The sequence below is a fragment of the Colius striatus genome, chromosome Z (assembly GCF_028858725.1).
Source record: "Colius striatus isolate bColStr4 chromosome Z, bColStr4.1.hap1, whole genome shotgun sequence".
Classification (NCBI taxonomy): Eukaryota; Metazoa; Chordata; class Aves; order Coliiformes; family Coliidae; genus Colius; species Colius striatus.
In genome coordinates, this window is record NC_084790.1 from 21,715,495 (window position 1) to 21,736,263 (window position 20,769).

A 20,769-nucleotide genomic window follows, 5' to 3' on the forward strand; every position below is an offset into this window, starting at 1 on the left:
ATCCCAGTCCCCCACCTACGGGGATAAAGCAGTGTCTCCGTCCCCACCTACGGGGATAAAGCAGCGTCTCCGTCCGCGCTGGAGCGGACAGTCCCGCAGCGGGGCTGACCCCTGGGAACGCAGTCCTCTTTTCCCTATTTGGCTTCTCCGGCACGGTAGCTGGTAACACCGTGTAGTAACCGTGCCTGCAGAGGGCGTTAGAGGCATCTGCGAGTTGCGGCGCGGAAGCTCGGCTGTTCAGATTCGTGTACCTTGGAGACAGCCTTCACTTTGCGAGACTAAGCATAAACTGTAGTTTTCTGTCAGCTTGGTGGAGCTTGTTTCAATACGTTTTCTGTAAAGTGAAAAAGGCCAGGATCATCTTTTTGTTGAATAAATCACAGGACCCCAGCAGTGCTGGTGGCTGGACCTTGTGCAGATCTCCAGCAAAATGTCCGGTTTGTAACAAAGTTATTGCCAGCAGCAAGTGAAATCAGATGTGGTTTTGTCCCTCCAAGCCTTGAAAGCCCCCCAGCATGCAGATCTCCACCTCTCTGGTGCTCTATTCAAGAGCTGTCCCACATTTCTGAGGAAGGAGTTTCGTCATGTCCATCAAGCCAGTAGAAATGCCTAGGCAAGCAGGTCTGCACTCGATCCAATATTCCTCAAAGTTAAATGCATTTCATCTTGGAGCTGCTCTGTAATCCTGTTTTAGCCAGCAGCCCTGGTGGTGGGAGGGTTTATTGTTGTCCTTCTGTAAGAGCAGCAATAGTCATGAAGCCAATGCTAACTTTACGGTTCCCCTGGGCTCTGCAAGCACCTTGCTCATGGCTGACTGGAGAGGAGTCAGTGGGCATCAGTGACTTGCGGGATAAGTGAGACTCACAGCTGACCAGGCAAAATCTTGGTGGCAGTCTGGCAGACTTGCATGTGTGTGGTTAGACCCACGAGCCTCAGAGTGCTTCAGAGACACTGGGTCACACTCAAGTGGTTTTCAAGTGCAATGAATAACGTCTGCCAGTGGTCCTTAATCACAGAATGGCAGGGGTTGGAAGGGACCTTAAGAGATCATTAGTCCAGCCCTCTTGCTAAAGCAGGCCCACCTAGGTCAGGTCACAGGCACATTTTGAAGACTGCCAAGGAAGGAGACTCCACAACCTCCCTGGGCAGCCTGTACCAGGGCTCCTCACCCTCACAGTGAAATAGAACCATAGAATGGTAGGGGTTGGAAGGGACCTTTAGAGATCATCTAGTCCAACCCCCCTGCAGAAGCAGGGTCATCTAGATCAGGTCCCAAAATAGTTGTTCTTTTGTTTAAATGGAACTTTTTGTGTTCCAGCTTCATCCCATTACCCCTTATCCTGTCAATAGATACAATAGAAAAAAGGGATGTCCCAATCTCCTGACATCCACCATTTAGGTATTTGTAAATATTAATGAGATCCTCCCTCAATCTCCTCTTCTCCACACTAAACAGCCCCAGTTCTCGCAGCCTTTCCTCATAAGGAAGATATTCCAGTGCCCTGATCATCTCGGTGGACCAGTGCTGGACTCTCTCCAGAAGTTCCCTGTCCCTCTTGAGCTGAGACACAGGACTCCAGATGAGGCCTCACCAAGGCAGAGGAGAAGGGGAGCAGAACCTCCCTTGACCTGCTGACTATGCTCTTCTTGATGCATCCCAGAATGCCATTGGCCTTGGCCATGAGAGCACATTTAATGCTACCATTTAATATTACTCTTAACTTTGTCTCATGGAAGCAAAGTCACTGTGAGGAGAAAATGAATCTGTATTCCTCTCATTTAAAACTGCCTGCCAACACACAGAGGCACCACTCTCAATTCCCTCAGCCCTCCTGGATTTCAGCAGCCTCCAGTGTTGCTTGGTGGGCCACCAAAGTGCTGGTCTATGGAGCTAGGCTCCCATCCAACATGTCTGGATACTCTTTCAATACTCATATTCAATGACTGCTCACAGGTACTCTTCCGCATTAATACACCACCTGGGGCCTTTGAAGAAGTGTACCATGTCCCATCCTTCAACTGCTGACAACGCTGCCGTTTCTTAGTCTCAAGAGTGTCGCTCTTCTGTGACATCTCTTCAGATGCTGCATGTTGCTGTTTCTTGGTTTGTGTTGAGGTTGGAGAACCTGGTCCTTACCAGATCGATGTTTTGTCATCTGATCCCACAGACTATAGCCATATGTTCTGGTTTAGCAAGGAGCAGCTTTTGCTTGGTAACAGGGGGAGCGGGTTGCAGTGAAGACCCGGTAAAGAGTTTGTGGACTCTCCCCCGGCTCCTGGGTTCACACCCACCTCTGGCCCGGCTGGGCCAATCTGGTGCCTCTGCCATCACTATTTAGGGGACGGGAATTTGAAGTGCTGGCAGGAGGTGTAAGAGTGATACAAGATGGAGGCGACCACACGGACCCTTCAGCCAGAGAAGGAGGAAGGAAGGAGAAGCAATAGACCAGAGAGCCTTCTGCAAGCCGTGGTGAGAATGCAGACTGTGCCCCTGCAACCTATGGAGATCCATGGCAGGACTGAGAGTTACCAGCAGCTCCATGTGAGTGAGCCCGGACGGGCGAGGGACTGTGTGGGGAGACGGCCATGGCCCAGGCCGTGCTGGAGAGCCTGCAGGCCGCACAGCAGCCCCACACGAGAGGCAGAGAGGAGCTGCAGCCTTTGGGATAAGTGTGCGCCAGAGCAGCCCGTGCAGGGCTGCCGTGTGTGTGAGTTACCCCACGGACTTGCAGGGAGGACTGGTGCGGAGTCCACCTGTCCTGAGGAGGGACACAGGGCAGAAGCTATCGAGAATAGACTGCCTCCTGAAACCCCCACTCCCTGCCCCACGCCCCCACCCCCACCCCGAACCGTTCAAGGGGGGACGAGGTAAAAACCTCGAGGTGTGGCAAGAAGGTGTTCTTAAAAAGGCTGGTCAGACTCTTCATTGTTGTACTACTCTGTGTTGCTTTATCTTGGTCATGTTTTGGGGGTATGTTTTAGTTGATGTTGCATTAAGTTATTTTCTGTTTTCATCCCCAAACCGAGTGGCCTGGTCTGTTTTGCCCTGAACCTTAAGTGGCAATTAAGCTCTCCCTGCCCTTGGGCAATCCTCAGCCTCTTTGGTACTCGAGGCTAATCGTGGTCTTTGTTCCCTGATGGGCCTAAACCACAACACCATACAATGCTACAGACAAGCAAGCACACATGCTTTTTCATTACTGGTTGTGATGAAAACCAGCAGAGCATGGCCTCAGTTTGCAGTGCTGGTGGGACAGCAGGGACAAGAGGGTGCCCAAGAAGTTTGGCTGTTACCATCAGTAGGAGATTCTGTACTCATCTTCAAAAATTGAAATGGTCAGTGGTCTTGAGGAACAATCCTGAATCTGGACAAATCTACCTTACTCTGGGATAAAGAAGTTTTCTTGCAGAACAAGAATTTGACTTCAATTCTGTTTACCCCTTCTAAGTTGTTTCCACTTGAAAGCTCCTTTGGTGGTTAGGCATTGCTTTTGCCGTGAAGAAGCTCAAGGAGGAAGAGCTACCCTGCAGTCAAGGTGCATGACCACAGACATCTGCTTCCTCTTTTCTGTTCGCTGGGCTAATGCTATTAAAATTTGTCTTTCATTCACCCTTGAACTTGCTATTTTTAAGGAAGTTTCCTCGTGGTGCACTGAGAGTCAGACCTTGACAGTGACTCAAAGCAGAGCCAATTTGATTTTCTGTGACATACTCTGTACATCACATCTTACATTTAGCTAGCAATAGCAAATGAAGTTACAGACTGTATTCAGTATAAACATCAGAGAGTTAGGAAGTGTCTAACACATATTTCCCCATTTTCCCCACGTTTTTCTGCATGGTAGGGTGGCACTATGCCTGCTATGTTTTTGTGTGAGGGATATAAAAATACTGCCCTTTTTTTCCTGTGTGCAGTGTTTGAACCCAGCAGGCAGCTAAACACCACGCAGGCACTTGCTTTCTCTTGCCTCACTGCACTGGGATGAAAAGAAAAACGCGTAAGTTCATGCCTTTAGGCAAGGTCAGGCTACATGTTAGCCTTCTCCAGCTTTTCCTCTTTGCAGTCTCTTATCTCAGCCCCACCTGTGAAGAGTCCTTGGGATTTTACTTTATCAGTCATTCCAGAATCAATTTGTAGCTCCCTGGCTTCGTTGGAGTGGTGATGTTCCTCTTCAGTGACAATAATTCTTACCTTTTTCCTTACAAAACACTACTGAGTGACTATACTGCCTTGCTGCACACCAATACATCTGTCCATCCACCCTGCCTAATGACTTGTAACTCTGATTTTAATCAAAATTGGCAGTTAGAAGACATAAACATTCAAAATACTTGCTGAAACAAACCATCAAGGTGAATTAGAGTGAAAGTTCACTGGTAGTGGGACAAGGCTTTTGTAGCGAGGCCTCAAAGTATGAGGCAGAGGAGCGGGGTTGTAAGCCCCATACTCTAAAGAGAAAGCAAGGTTCTCAAGGAGCATGGCGGAATGCAGGAAAATATATGTGTACCAAATTGGGATTTATGAATCCAGCAGCTTAGGGAATGATTTGGTACAACATGGTATGGCTTTCCTGGTCCATGCTGAGGTCAACATTTCAGCCATGTGAGTAGCACCAACCGCTGCCGTGGGGCAATCACTCCTTGTATGAAGAGCAGTGTGTGGTCATCTCCAGCATTGCAGCAGTGTATCCACATGGGAATACTCTGTCCACTGGTCCACAGCAATACCTGACTGCTCTAAGGGCAGGGCTTGGTGGAGTTGAAGGTGTCTGGGACAATAAAGGTGCAAGAGCTGGTCTAGCCCTTCTGAGTATCATAGTGTAAAGCCTCAGTAGCCCTATTCTGGCCAGGAAGGGTGCACAGAAGCACAGCCCCTATAGCAGCTCTCCTAACAGCTTACTCCCACCTCAGCGTGCATCTCGTTGGCTTCTCTATGGAGAGTGGGAGTTCTGGTTTGTGGTCCTGCTCTTCAGTGTGGTTGTGGCAGCCCTGAGCATCCCTGGTAACAGCAGCAGGCCCCACACATGTGAGGAGCTTCGGATCACACTGGGTGAAACCTGCATCCCCGGAGTTGCTCACAAGAGCAAAAAACACGCAGCACACCTCCCTATGGTGATGAAAGAGGTGCATGGGATGAGCAAAGCTTGGTCAAGAAGCAGATAAAGATGAGAAGTGTGCAAGTAAGGTCGCGATTTGGAGAAGGGGCAGCTGCTGAGGGGTGTGGGATGGTGGTGGGCTGCAGTGGGGCCAGTCTCCACTGCATAGGGTTCTGTGCATGGAGTACCTCAGTTCAAAAGTGCCCTCTGCTGGCACTTGTCCCCGAGTGCTGGCGACAGGCCTAGCATATCCACCCATGCTCAGAATTCCAGCCCATGCACCGCACTCTGCTGCCACGCTCTGGGGTGAACTTACCACAGCTGCCATAAAAGTAATGCTGCTTCCAGGAATGCCAGCAGGACAGCCATGTGCTCCCTGTCCAGCAGCTGCCATGAGGAACCCTCTTTGGGGTCATTACTCTCCCTTGAAGGTATGCAAAACCCCGAGGATGTCCCTGGTGTCTGTTTCTCTCTCTTCCCCTGTCTCTTGCCTGTGAGCAAGCACTACTGGTGTGTAGCACCACACCAATCAGGCACATTCCTCTGTTTGTTTCCAGAACCACTGTGTGAGTAATGCAGAGCAGCACATTTCCACAGGGCAGGGGCCAGAGGCAGGGTCATGGGTCTGTGATTTGTGTGGGTTGCCTTGCCACAGAGCTACGAGGCTGAGTGTCCCAGTTTGCTCCTTGGTCTCAGGATGCCGCTCCAGGAGGCCTCTGCTCACCGTGGTGTTAGCTGCAGAGTTCTTCTGCCAAGGTGCTGGTTTAGAAGGAGGGTTGGTAAGTACTGACTTCAGCTGGAGGGGCAGGTAGCAGGCAAGGTGGTCAGACAGCAGAGGAACAAATGAAAACAGGTGGAAAGCTCTGGAGATCCAATCACAGTATCCTTTTGCCCTTTGCAGGAAAACTAGAAGAGTCAAGTCAGAGACAGTACTGTCACTGAGGAAAGAAAGCTCACAAGAGACCAGACAACAAGCTTTGTCTACAATTTTCAATGCTCATTACTTGAAATAAAGGCTTGAAACTGGTCCAGCTTGGCAGAGTGTGACATTCAAATGTAACATCATCTTACAAACCTGGAAGTTCCCATTTAATTTCTACTGCCACTGTGAATCAGTTTTGTGGACTGGTTTTGCACAGGGGAAATTTGGGAAGGGTGACAAGCAGCCCTGAAATAGCAAGTGCTGACACAGATCACCTCCTGCTTTCCTCCTCAACGGTGCTAGTGGGTCCTGCTTTGTGACTGTCATTATCAGCAGTGAATTTCTTCTTTATCCACTGCTTTGCCTTGTGGGACTCACAGTAGCAAGAATATCATCTGTCTAGTGGTGCCAGGACTTTGCAAAGATCTGTCTGGGCCCTTGAACAGGCTCTCCATTTTCCAGAGCAGAATCTGGGATGAAGGTTGTGCACAAAGCTGTGGTTTGGTCTCACTGTTAAGCTCATTTTGCCTGACAGGTTGCCAAAGGAGAAACTTTGCATTAGTGTCTGGCTACTCAAAATCCAGCTTCTTGCAATGCTTCTAATTCTGCTCTGATCCACCAGTATAGATCTAGGTAGCCATAGCATGAGAGTAAAAAGTAAAGCAGAGGTGAGAGTTAGTGAAGGTATGGCTATCTCAGCGTAAATATCAGAGAGAGAACTTTGCTTTCTAAATGACAAATTTCACTCTACAATTTTTAAGAGGAATTGAAACCCAAACTGCAGAAATGTGCTGGAAGAAACTGGATGGATTTTGCAGTGGGTGACATTGCCCTTCTGTTTTAAGATATTTGTCATGGATCCCTGCTGGTGTTAATTTGTACATAATCAGGCAGTTAATAGGTCATTTGGAGAAAATAATGATACCTGCACAGTAGGTGGTATCTGAAGTCGGAAGTAGCAGGCAATCTGAAGGACATACTTGACTGCTTTTAGTACCTATGTGAGACACACTGCTTCTTTATCTGGCAATTCAACTGGAGGGAAAGTGGTGAGCAATGTGTGTGCCAGCACACTCACTGTATTAACATCACATTGGAGAGTGTTTCATTCCTTGAATTTTCTTCAGATGGATGCTGCACCCCTGGATGTGTAGAAGAAAGTGGAAACCAATGTGAATGTTACCAGAGACAATGTGGAAAGTTGGCTGGGCACGACTGGGTGCCCTTACTGCCAAAGATGCATGCAAATGCAGCATCACTGAACATCCCTTCAATGCACAGAGAAAAAAAAAAAAACAAAAAAAGTCTGCCTTGATTCTCTTACATCACATCACTCTTCACATTAGTTCATCCCAAAAGGGTAGCTTTTGGATGCTTTAGCAACTGGTAGATCGGGAAGATCTTTTGCTGCAAAAGACCTCCACAAATAGTTGCCAAGAGCAGCTGTCACTTTGAAGGAGAGAGCAGACATATGCACAACCTGTTTTCCTCCAGCATGGTGCTAAATGCAGGGTGATGATAGCATTCAGTCCTACACAAGATGGAATTAGCAACATGGTTCTCAGAATGTGCAAAAGACTGAAGTCCAGAACAGGTTTACTCATCCAGAAACAAACTCCAGGGACAAAGAGACTTTGAAACCTGATTTTTTTTTTTTTTTTTTTGTAAATTGCAGTAGGTGCAAGTTCCCAGATAAACAAGAGTCGACATTGGTGTGCTTGTGACAGCCAATATACCTATTGCTGCTATCAGCATCCAGGTTAACTGTATAAGCCTGGAGCAGGAGAGCACAGCCCCACAGCAGTCCCAGCCCAACTGGCTCGGAGTTCTGCCCATCCAGCCCAGACACACAAATTCATCCCCTCCCCTACACCAGCATGGCATAACCCATGCCGAACAATTACTTAGGAAAAAAGTAAATCCATCTTTTCCTGGTGTTTTATCTATCTGCTGCACTGAGGACTGGAACACCTGTTCCTCATGTGGGAGCCCATGTCAAAAGGAAGGTCATCACCATCCTTACACTGCCAAGGAGCTGCAGGACATTTGTGGACCACAGGTGCATTCAGAGTATGTCTCACAGTTCAGAGGTCTGAACAGGCACATGCACACTCAAAGGAGAGGAGAGGCAGATGTCCTTGGGTCCGGGTGAGCCACAGCAACTTCTACCCAGCTACGGTGACTCCAGCTGGCAGCCGAAGCAGGGAAAAAAGGTGTGCAATGGATGCTTCCCTCAGCCTACTGCACCTTTAAGGTCGAGGGTGCAGCCCAGCTCAGTGGGAAGCTCTGATCTTTTTCAGATCAATGCTACGTTGTTGCTGTCAGCTCCACCGGTGTGAGTGTCAGCAGGCAGGAGGACTCATCTAGGAACGAACTCTATCTCGCCCTCTTGCAGCCAATGGTGTCACTGGGAAATTTTTTAGTTGCCAAATAATGAGAGTTACTCACTGCCTTACATTTGGTAGTATTTACCCACAGTAATAAAGAGGAAGAAGGCACCCAAAGGTGTGTTCTGGATCCAGAAAGTCTGATGAAATTGCCAGGAAGCCGTGATGGCTCGTCACTGTCCTGGTTTTGCAAGACCTCCTCAGATGTGAGGTTTTGACTTCCTTGTTTATCCAAAGCAAAACTTCTGGACACTTGCATCTCTGCTTTTTTGTGTGTGTGCAAAGGACAGCAAATCTGCCCTTCTCCTTCCCACCTGTGGGGAGACCTCGGGGTGAGCAGAGAGGCAGAGCACAGACTTTCCTGGTCTCAGTAAAACCATCTGGAGGCAGAGAGGGAGCCAAGAATGAACGTGGTACTTGCCCTCCACTTTTTGACTTACCCCCTCTTGTGGTGGGAGGTTAGATTGTGGGCTTGGGCTGGATGAGCAACACAGCACTCTGCTCCTGGAGTACTACGGTGTGTCTTTGGTCCCAGGTGTTCACTGCGATATGAAAGCCCTGGAAGGAGTAGCAGAAGAGGAGTTAAAATTTTACTATTGCAAGAGCATGAAAGTGGGAGGCTGAGAACAGCCATGAAATCCAGTAAAGGCGACAGATAACAGCAAGGAACCAGCAGGTGCTGCATGGAGTGGTGACAACATCAAGGCCACACCACAGATAAGGCCACCAGGCAGAGGTGGAGCAGGAGCCATGTGGTGCAATTCAGCTTGGCATGTTGCCACTGGTGCCCAGCCAGATGGCAGGGTTACAAACAGAAGCTGTGATCACCCAGGAGGCCAAAGCATGGTAAGGGCTCACAATGCAATCCTGGGCAGGCGACGTGGACATGGGTGGGTGGGTGCCAGTGAGAGTGTGGGTATAAGTGTGAATGGAGGGGCAATATTGCAAGAGAAGGAGTACTGAAATCACTTTTGCAAGTTGAAGTCACCTTCCTTGTTGCCACCATCTCCAACTGATAGCAAAAGTAAGCACCCAGATCCACAGACGACAAGCTCAGGACCTTCATAGCTGCTCCTCCTGAGAGTGGCAGCGCCAGGACCCTCTCCCATATCCAAAGAGAAGACAAAAGGGAGTCCAAGGGCAGCCCCAGATGCAAAGGATGGGGACCAGCTCCCCCATGTGCTGCCATGCTGCTGGAAGCCCAGGATACACTGGGGACAGCAGAAGTGTGTGTGATGTCTGCAACACAAAGGAGGAAAGCCCAGGTTCAACTGTGTAACTGTTTCAGATGTAGCTGCAGTTGCATGGCCAACGTGAGGACAAGTAGCTATCAGAAATCCTCCTGTCCCACCCAAGGAAGAATTTCTTCTTCAAGGGGGACAGTAGGCAGGACATTCATCAGGGCCTGCAAGCCTGTGTTTGAGAGAAAAGTAGGAAAAGACAAAACCAAGCTTACAGGAGGTTATTTCCCCATTGCCATCTCTTAGTTTGTCATTTTAATTTGCTCTATGATGGCAGTGGTTTTTAAATATCACTTATGAAAGAAGTGGAGGAAGATCAAGCCTTGTTATTGGCCAATAGCTTTTCTGCACCATCGTATGACCTGCAGCCTCTGGCACAGAGGGGATGCAGACATTTCCTGCTACCCTCCACCCCAGGATGGAGATCCAGAGTACACAACATGTACCAGCTGCATAGCCCCAGCCTGTTGCTCCTGTGCTGCTGCCCAAAGAGACAGTGGGTCAGCATGATTCTCTGCAGCAGTGGCACCCGAGGCATTGTTAGTGTTTGGGTGTTTTTTCATAGTAAAAATGTTGAAAGAGACTGTAAAGGTCCATGACAAGCTTCATCCAGACATATGCTGTCAATGTGGAAGCAGGAGATGACCCCATGTTGTCCACATAGTTGAGTGTTGATTATGACCAGGTATGCAAGGTGAGTGCCTAAGGAAACAAATCTGTACGTGCCAGGGAGCAAGAGCTGCTGTGTCCCCAGAATCCAGCGTGCTGGTGACAGGACCTTCTGGGACTTGCCCATCAAACCTTGTATACAGCTGGTCTTGATCGGGGCAGCCGTGCCTATGTGCATGGCCTTCTGAGGATGGAAATCTCTTACTTCCCTGCTGGTCTGGGTTACTAACCCTTCAGAGTAAAGTTTCTTTCCTAACTCCGAACCCGAACATCTCAGGGCCTCCATTTGTGCCTGTTGCTTTTTATTCTGTCATCTGTCACTACCGAGAAGAGTCTGGCTCCATCAACTGCCTTTCCAGTAGTTGTAGGCCGCTATCAGATGCCCCTTTGTCCCTCCTTGTACTAGACTAAACAAGACGAACAGACCCCCATGTGCCTCAGGAAAAACTACTAATGCAGTTAAATATTTACTTTAGTTCAGGAATTTCCAAAGTGGAATAATAATAAAAGCCAAAGGTTATTGAATTGTGTAAATTCCGTGAAGAGAGAATAAAAAAACATGCGCAGAGCCGTGGCAGCAGAGCAGAGGAATAGTTCTGAAAAAGGAACCCTGAATCAGTCATCTTTCTCCTTCCCAAAACCTGGTTACAGCCCTGCTGAGTTGGGTGAAAGGATCTCCCAAGGACAAGGATGGGAGCAGCCTTGTGCAGGGCCCATACCATGGGGGATGCTCTTGTCTCAGCCATCTGGGGCCAGTGTATGTCTTTGTAAGTGTATATCTTCACTGTGGAGAAAAAGAGTTCTAAGCACAGTCATGGTCAGCTCCTCAGCAAGTGCAGTTGTGCATGCTGTGGATGTCTGGACCTCTCCAGCCCGCTGGTGTTTTCTGTAGGACACCCACCTCCTCTTGCCTGCTACCTGCTCCCAGCATGAAGGAGGCCCACTGTCACTTGTGAGACTTCATCTTGATATGTCTGTCCCGAAGAAGTTCTCAGTCAACACTTGTCTTCAGCTACAACACTTACTTTCCACCCAACGGTCCTCTTTTCTATCCTTCACCAACTGATTCTGATTCACCAGAAGAAAGTGGGGACGGATGTGGAAAATTCAGCTTCTCAGAAAGAGGTGATGAGGGTGCACATACAGAAAGACTGACATTAACTGTCCAGTCTCATAGACAAAGCAACTGGGATCTTCTAGGGCAGCGATGCTTGCTGAGCTGTCCTTCACTGAAGAGTTGGTGTCTCTTACCACTGAGGAGCCTCTCCACCTTCTCTGTTTCTTGCTGCTGTACGTGCCACCTCTGAGTATTTAAATTGGGTATATCCACACACACAACCCCCTTACATAATACCAAATCTTATGATAAACACCATTTTGTTCTGCTGATCTCAGCTGCAACTACATATGTGACCAAGAATTCTGGTGAGCAGAGCAAGGAAACTACCCATGATGATGGGCAGAGGAGCACAGGAAGTGGCTGCAGGTGCAAACTCCCCGTTCCCATTCACCCAAGTTTCATTCTCTACAGCCCTACTGCACCTCCAGCCTATCCCATCCTACCCAGTGGGCTTGCTGCATTATGACAGCTGCCCTCCTGCATGTTTGAGATTGTCTTCCTTAGGTCCTGTCTGGTGTATCAGGTAGCTGAACATCTGCCTGATTAGGTCTAATGGGATATTGGTCAGGCCTCATGGGATACTGTTCAGGCCATGGTGCGGCTACCCAAATCATCCTGAATTTCCTGATTTTTTCATGAGAAGCTTCCCAACCCAAATGGAGATATGTGCCACATATGAAAAACAGCAGCTGCAAATTTGGAGTGCTGGTTTGGTGACTCTGTGATTCTGTGTGAGATATATCCAGAGGTAAGCTGGCCGGGTGGAGCACAGAAGAGCAGCATTGCTCAACCCAGACAGTGATGTGAAGGGATTATAAGGCAACTGCCACCAGCAGCACTTGGAGCTGGCAAATGGCACTGAGGTGGCTTATCAGTTGCATGACAGCACCTAAGAGATCCTTCTCAATGTACAGTCCAGTTGTTTTTCCACAGCAGATCAAACACTGCTCAAAATGCTGCTTTTCCCAGCACTGCTGAGATAAGCCTCTGCTATAAAGGCAGCCACAAGTGGAGCGAGGCACGCAAGTGTATGTGCCTGACCTGGCCATGCCCACCAGGGAGATGGTGGTGGTATCAGCGGTGGTGTTGGGGGCACTGGTGGCTGTTGTCGCTGCCGACGGTAAGCTTGCACTGTGTCTTGGCAGCCATGGAGGCTGTGCCAGTGTGGCGGGAAGAAGGACTGGAGTGAACATGCCATAGCTTATTAGCAGTTTGGGTGTGGTCCTTCAATCATGGTGCACTCAGGAGAGGGATGGGGTAGGGGACAGCCCACAATGCGAATGGGATTCAGGATATGGGAGGGCAGCACATACGCTGGGGTGGCAACTACTGTTGTTCCTACCTCCTAGAAGACCTGGAAATCTGCAACAGCACTATGTGCTCAGCATATTTATGTGGAAAGCAGTTGTTTGTAGGCTCTGGAAAACCCATGCTACTGAGGTGCACATAGTGGTGGTCCTGCAACAGCTTGCATGTGAGCCCTCAGGCTTCCAGGGCATTTGTGCCCTGCACAGACAGACTGTGAACTATTGCTACTGCTGTACTTGACTCACAAAGAGAAATGCAGCTCTCTCTGGGAATGGCTGTTGTCCAGCTGTGCCACATCACCCAGCCTCAGCCCTTTAAGATAAATCATGTCCCCACACAGCACTTCATAGGGTCATATTTCCTGGGATGTGTTGGATGCCTCGTGGAGACCCTGGTCCAGAGATTGGAGGGAAGGCTGTCCTGTGAGAGATTAGGAGGTGGGAACAGGTATTCCCAGTTTTGTCCAAGCTAGCTTAGCTACAGATGGAGGCTGTGCACTGCCCTGCTTGGGAGGGAGACAGTGACAAACTGATCTTCCCTCATGAAATCCACATAGTGGATCTGGGTCCTGAGAAGGCCTTGCACAGTCCTGCCTTCCCTTTGGTTTGGTATGTGACTGTCTGTGGATGCCTCATGCCCCTGTCACTGGTTACAAGCATGTCACACTCACAGGTTTCTGTTCTGTTTCAGGGACACACCAGAATGAAGGGAATAGCCTGAGAAAGGTAAGAGATTTCTGGTTTTCCTTATTCATGGCTTGAGTTGGGATTTAGTGCCTGGCCTACTTGGGAGAAAGGCTGCTCCCAGCAATCATCCCCAGCCTCATGGGTACTGATGCTCCAGTATCTAAATCTGCATCAAAGACCAAGCTGTGAGTCTAAACCTGCATTAAAGTCCAAGTCGTGAGTCCAACTGAGTGATGTAGTGGCCCCTGCTCCTTGCTTGTTTGCACACCCTGCCCTGTGTGTGGCAAAGGGAACCAGGTGGCCAATGGCACCTGCTAGTGTCTGGGTGCTGTGGGAGGAAGAGATGAGTGCTGCAGGCACTGACACATGCTGCGGTTTCTCCTTTCCAGCCGGTGTGTGGAGAGATGGTTGAGCTTCAGGCCTGCCCCCTCCTGTACTTGCCTGTGTGTGGGACCGATGGGAACACCTATGCCAACGAATGCCAGCTCTGTGTGCAGAAAATGTAAGCTTATGCCCTTGGCAGAGACCTCAACAGCTCTAATTTTGGCCATCTGAAATTGGGTGCTTGCAAAATACCATCACTCAGGCTGCCTCATGACTGAGGAAAGCCCTGGCAAATGGGAGGCATACCCATTCCCTCTGGCAAAGCCACTGCAGAGGGGAGGCATGCTTCTATCCTCTGGCAACGAGTGGCTGCTGAGTGGGACACTGGGCTGGGAAGCCTCCTGCGCTGGCAGTGCCCGTGAGTGAGTGCAGGCATGCCCCCAGCCCTTTCCTGTAGCTTCCTGCCTCACCCTCAGTACCACATTTAGTGTCTACTGTGCAGCTGCCAGCAGAAGAATGTAGCTCATTGTGTTGGCAGGGGACTAATCCCACAGTAAAGCTGCACATTCATCCTTTGGATCAGTTTGCTAAGTCACATTGCCCTGTGGCCATGTGATTAGCAAATCTAAAAGGTGAGGTCAGACATTTGTGGCCAGAAGACCCTCCTACACAAGTGCTTGCAAGCTGGCAACAATCCAGATGTTCCATAGAGGGTGGGAGAGGGTCTTTCTGTCTGTGCTGCTTGCAATTAGAGAGGGGAATGTCGAACTTAGATCAGCAAAAATGTCAACCGGACATCTAGTATGGATAGCCACATAGCACCACAAAGTCCTTCAAAGTGACCTCTGTGAATGTGGATTCCCATTTTTGTGCCTCATGATTCTTTTGGCAGAACTTAACAAAAGATGTTACCATAAACCTAAGGACTAGGGCAACAGGAACCCCATAAAAAGCACAAGCATTGCTTTGAGTCAGTGATTTTGTCCAGCTTGGGAAGTGACTACCTGAGCAGAGATTCCTGTTAGAAAGGGACCAAAGGTGAAGATCAGGTTGAACAAAGATCAGCAGTGCATTTGCTTGGCAAATAACATAAACCAATTACTGGGCTGCTGGAGGACAGGATTTATTAGCTTGTTAAGGGAAGCTGCAAGGAGGTGCAGAGGAGCTACATCCAGCCAGTCTGGGAAAGGAGAGGCTTGTGGGGGAGTCTACCAGCAGCCGATGGTTTCAAATGGAACAGAGCCACACTTTTCTTCATGGTACCTGGTGATGCAACACAGGGCAACAGCCACAAGCAGCAGCCTCAGAGTATATGGTTGAACATGGGGGAAATCCCTTCCCCAGAAGAATGGTGCACCACAGAGCTAGAGGGGGGTCTCCATCCTGGGCAGGTAGGGGTTAGGTCTTAGAGAGAGCCATGGCCACCATTACCTCACACTGGGGATGGCAGTGCTGTGAGTGAGTTGGTTTGGAGACCCACCTCCAGTGCTGCATCACTGGGGAGAGGGCACCTGTGGTCTAGAATAGCTTGCAGTCACCTCAGCTTTTTAGACAGGAAAATGAGCAAGCCAGTTTTATAATAGTCAGCTCCATTTCATGGGCTGGACAGGAGCCAAAGTATGACTCAGGGAGTATTTTTTGAGCTCTTACTCTTCTTTCCTATGTTATTCTAGGAAAACTAGGCAAGACATCCGGATTTTGGAAGATGGGGAGTGTCAAGATCTCTGAGCTTTCTGGTAGCTTTCCTGAGCCTAGAAACAGGTGATTAATTGATCCTGTGTATTCCTTGCTGCTTGCACATTTAACTTAGCAATAGTGAATAATAAAATGACATGCACAGTCTTATTTCAACAGCACTTTTTTATGCAAGGCTGATGGAAAACAGCACAAGCCAGTTCCCATAAAGGGCTACTGAAAGTGTACAGTCAAATAATTCATTTCAAATCCACATCACTAACCAGGGTCCTGCACTGTGAGTGTTATTTCACCTACACTCCTGTGAGAAAGGCCACATGAGAGGAGCCAGAAAAACACAAATCCTGGTGAAGAAGTTGCTCAGTAAGTACAGTGTTTTTTTCTGTAGGAGGCAATTTAGCAAAGCGAAAGTAAAGTTTCTTCAGTGTGGTAGAAGACAAACCCCAGGTTCCATGGCTTCTAGAACTGATGTAAATTGAAAATAGTAACATTTGCACTTCTCATTCTAGATGTTATATATTTTTTTTTAATCCAAGAGTCCTTCACAACAGGAGTCAGCCCAGATAACATAGCGGAGACGGGAAAGAGGGAGAGTGGAGATCCTGTACATGAGCGACCTTGGATCTCTCTTCCAACACTTGAGACCAACATCCAAACAGAACTGACTACCCAGAAATGCCTTCTGGGAACTGTAGGTTCCCAACTCTTGCCAGATTTCAGGTCTAAGTTGCTCCTGGCGCGAGAAAGTTGTCTTTGTAACTGCAGCAGAGTGGAGTCCAAACAAAGTAACAGTCTAGATGTGCGCTGGTAGTCCTCGGGATTCCCTCTGGTCTTTTGCCTCCTACTTCTACCAGATGTGACACACTTGTCTTTCACGAAATACCTGAAATTAGGTTGCACAATGTGAGCATGCAAAGGACTCCCTTTGCTCACAGTGGCAGAGATGAGAAGCAACTGGCTAATCCAGGATTTGCCTCCTGAATTCACTTCAGTCCTGCAGCAGATGTTGTATTTCTACAGAATGACTGATTGGGATTTCAGATCAGCTTTGAAAAGTGCTTCAATGTGGGCTGAAACTCTCACAGCACAAGTTTGTGCTCACCCATAGGGGATCACTCCTCTCTGACTTGCTACATGACTCATTTGTAGGCATCTGAGTAAAGGCTGGGGCTGCATCATACAGTCAAGCAAGACCCCTGAATTCAGTGACCACCGTGCAAGTCTGAGAGCTGTACCAGTACCATGGCTACTGTGCTTGGCCAGCTGGTCACACAGCCCATCCCCACACATGTCTCACAGCTCTCCACCTTCCTGGAGCCACACAGTGAGACACTGCAGCAGTGTAATGCATGGAAAAGCCAGTGGTGATAGATTCAGTGCTGCAGCAGGAAATAGTATTAAGCCATATGGAACAGCCATACTTGATGAGATGAGAGATCCCTCTGACCTGGTCATCTGTTTTCTGGCCCAGGGGCTGTTGTCAGATTTTCTGTCATTAAAAGCACTTCCCCAGGCCAAAAAGTCCTAGCCTGGCTAGTTGCTCAGAGTCGTCCAGAGATTTTGATGATCTCTCTTCTCCTTTCCTGGACCCTTTCCACTTCTGCAGCAGAGGGACACAGATTTGCCTGCCTGTCCACCACTGCTGCTGTTATACCATCAGCTCATTTGTCCCAGGGCTCTGCAAGCCTGTTTGCCTTCCTCCAGTTCCTCCAGTTTGCCTTCCTCCAGTTTGCCTTCCTCCAGTCCTCAGGCAGAGGGAGAGGGGTCTGGCTGAGTGTTGCTCTCTGCATTGACAGTCCTTTCCTAAGGACCTTCAGATAGGGTCTCCCCTGCACAGTAGGGAAGGGCTTTGGTGGGTTTTCCACCCTAAAAACACTTCCATGGTGAGTAGCACCACCCCCACTCCCCACTGCCCTCCCCCAAGGTTTTCTGCTTATGCTGCCAGGTGAGCCGCAGGCAGGGTGATATTCAGACTGCTCGGTCCCAGCTCTCTGCTGGGACTGAGGGGAAGGTTATGCCTAGTATCGCATGGTGGACAACTGGGACTGGGGGACCAGGCACTGGCATTTCAGCCCCATGCAGTGCCTTTAACCATGCAGGCAGAGGTGGATGCAGACTGTCGCTGTGTATTCCTCGAGAGCCATGTCTGTTTATTTGCAGAGCCTAGGAAAAAACAACACAGACACTTTGGGACCTCTTCTGAGGAGAGAAACCACATGCCTGCAGCAAAACACAGAGTATTTATTCAGAAACTGTAGAGATAAAACACACGCTTGCAGGCCAGAACTCCAAGGTCAAAGCATGGGCAGCCTCAGGACAGAGTCAACATGAACTCTACACTTGGAGAATTTAGAGATATCTGTCCTCCTCAGGGGCTCATGGATTTGGCTCTTTATTTCACATGGCACAAGGGCAAGTAGCAGACAGAGAGGAGGCAAAGGGAGTGATTTAAAAGCACCATAGACCTTGAGGGCTGGTGCAGGATGGCTGGATCCACACTGGTGCAGAGAACCTGATTCTAAAGCTTGGCAGACCCATATCTGACAACACCATGAAAGACACAAGAGGTAACTGGTGGACAGCAAGATGCCTGAGATGCATTGCTCTCTGCTGGCTATGCACATGGATTTGCACTCTTGCATAGAGTTTTACCTGTTAAATTTATCTGTTTCCCACCTTTTCATGGTTCAGTCAAGGCAGGAGGAGGAAGGAATTATCTGTGTTCACAGGCATCATAGTACATCGTAAAGAGCTACTGATAGTCCTGCTCCCAGAAAAGTCAGGCAAGCTGTCCCCAAACCTACCTCAAGTCTGGGAGTGAAAAATGGGCCTGAAAATTGCCTCTCCCACCCTGTCATGCAAGGCAAAATGGGAAGAAGTACCCTGACACCATGCTAGAGTGATAGTGGCATAGCCATCCCAGCTGTCCCCATCGATCCCTGAGATGAACCCAGGCTCAGGGCTGCATCCATGTCTACGGGGAAAGATAGGCAGGTCTCTGGATGTTGCTTTGCAGTAGCAATGCCAGATGGGAGTAAAAAGAGATACTGTTGAGGCTCATAAAGAGCTTTGGCTTATACATAGATACAAGGTCGGCTGTTATTTTGTCTGCAGTGACAGCAGTCCCAGTTGTGCCAGAAGATGGGCCCAGTGACAGCATCCAGCCCTAGGTTCCTTGGACAAGACATTCCCAGGGCTTTTGGGTGGTGAAAGGTGTAGGGGGGGCTGTCAGAGTCAGCCATACTCAAGTTTGGGAGTGTTTCCCTACCGCGCAGGTCCAGTGACACTCAAGCAGTCTGTGACCCTGAAGCTGCTCATGTTGCTAGACAACTGGTTGAACTCCTCCAGGTCCTCACGTAGGAGAGTGGATGCATCAAAGAAGGTGGCTCAGTGCCAACTGAACTGAAATGTGCAGAGAAAGGGGCAGGAAGCAGTACCTGGCACACCATAAAGTATACAGCTGCATCAGTTCATGCAACCAAGACTGGTTTAATGTGCTTGGACAAATTCATCTTTGGCCACATGTGCTACAGAGCTATGCTGGAGAAGAATCTACTGTGTTGCTGGTGCTGGTGGGATATTGTGAGACAACGTTGGGCTCTAAGATAAGACTGGTTTCCGTGGCATTGTAAGCGAGCCTCTTCCTCTCAATCCCTCCTCTTTAGAGCAGAGACAAGTCAAAACTAGGTAGAGGAGTTCTGTAATTCCCACAATGTTATCCCACAGTGTAAAATTTTAAAGCATGTCTTTAAAGAAGAACTTCTAAAGACTCTGAGGGAACAGTAACTGCTTCATTCACAAATGTTCTTTATAAATCTATTGGTTTCTACCCAGCTAGAAGACAGCTGGAATGGAGAAACACAGTACCATTTCTGCCATGTGGCAGTGTTTTGCTGTGTCAACAGTCATTTATCAGACCTCTCCAGGCTTTGGTGTGACTGAGTAGATGAGGAGTGTGAGAAGCTGAGTTAGTCGCAGCCTGAGAATGCACCCTGCCCCTGTGGAGCACTGAAACACCCAGGGATTTCTACCCTTTCTTCCATGTTTCACATCACCTGCAAGCAGCCAAGGATACGCCAAGCTCTTTATAAGAGCACTTTGAGATGTGATATCCCTCTATGGTCACAGATATAGAATCACAGAACAGAATAATTTTGGTTGGAAAAGACCCTTAAGATCATCAAGTCCAACCATTAACTAAATATTGCCAAGCCCACCACCAAGCTGTGTCCCCAAGCATGTCTTTCAAGAATCTCCAGGGATAGTGTCTCCATTGCTTCCCCAGGCAGCCCAGTCCAATGCTTGACAACTCTTCTGGTGAAGAATTCTTTCCCCAATATCCAATCTAAACCTCCCCTGGTACCATTTGAGGCTGTTTTCCTCTTGTCCTGTCACTTGTTACTTGGGAGCAGAGATTGACATCCAAATCACTGTAATCTTGTAAAGTGATAAGGTCTCCCTTCAGCTTCCTTTTCCCCAGACTAAACAACTCCAGCTACATCAGCCACTTCTAAGACTTGTTCTCTAGACTCTATCATCTTCATTACTCTCCTACGGACACAGTCCAGCACCCCAATATCTTTGTTGTAGCAAGAGGCCTGAAACAAACAGTACTTGAGGTGTGATGAACTTTCCTCCTTCCCAAGCACTGTCTTTGCATGGTTCTGCAAGATACAGTTTTCAGGATGTCTGTATGAGACAGGGTGACCTCAATCACACAAGGCTGGAACAAGGACAGCCTCACCTGCACGGGACACATTGCCTTCACTTGTGGCCGAGCTATAAGAAACTTGCCTGTGAATGACTTGGAAGCCTCACATCTCTTTATGCCATCCATGCTCCTGGCCCACCCTCTCATATCAGACCCTTCCCATACCTGCTCTGCTGCCACCACCCTGCTGCTTCTCTTGGGGCTGTTAAACCTGCCCCGCCTCTCTGGAAGCACCACATAATCTGCAGTGGACACTGGGGAGGAGCCCTAGTGTGAAGTGGTAGCTTTGGGGATAAGCAGAAAGGCAGCAGAAATGACCACAGACTCCCATATTATGTCTTCAGAAATACACAGAGATGAAATTTCAAACTCTGGAATTGCTAGGGACCTAGTGGAAGAACCTACAAGGAGTAAAAGATGTATATACATTAAAAAAACCCAACAAACCAAAAAGCCTGGCAAAGACTGGAGGCAGTGCAGGTCTGGTCACCCCTGAGTTGCTGCTCTGCTTCAAGGCAAGCCTTGGGACTGCAAAAGGAGATGGGACAATCCCTGTCATGAAAAGTGGGCAATGCCCAGAGGATCTGAGAGTAACCACATTCTTGGGTTC

At 48.8% G+C, this 20,769-nt stretch overlaps 1 protein-coding gene across 1 annotated transcript; it reads left to right on the forward strand.

Moving 5' to 3' along the window:
• The first annotated feature begins 12,479 nt into the window (after window positions 1–12,479).
• SPINK4 (serine peptidase inhibitor Kazal type 4) lies at window positions 12,480–15,481 on the forward strand. The gene is made up of 4 exons (XM_010207299.2): window positions 12,480–12,555; window positions 13,434–13,468; window positions 13,819–13,931; window positions 15,427–15,481. Exons 1-4 carry the CDS (start codon window positions 12,483–12,485, stop codon window positions 15,479–15,481), a joined length of 276 nt encoding a protein of 91 aa, XP_010205601.1. The 5' UTR covers window positions 12,480–12,482.
• Window positions 15,482–20,769: the final 5,288 nt, after the last annotated feature.

Bases quoted from the DNA above. Each gene is read 5' to 3' on its own strand.
- SPINK4 (XM_010207299.2), top strand. From the start codon at position 12,483: ATGCCCACCAGGGAGATGGTGGTGGTATCAGCGGTGGTGTTGGGGGCA. The intron at 12,556-13,433 runs GTAAGCTTGCAC...GTTCTGTTTCAG, and splicing joins GGCTGTTGTCGCTGCCGACG to GGACACACCAGAATGAAGGG. The intron at 13,469-13,818 runs GTAAGAGATTTC...TCTCCTTTCCAG, and splicing joins AAGGGAATAGCCTGAGAAAG to CCGGTGTGTGGAGAGATGGT.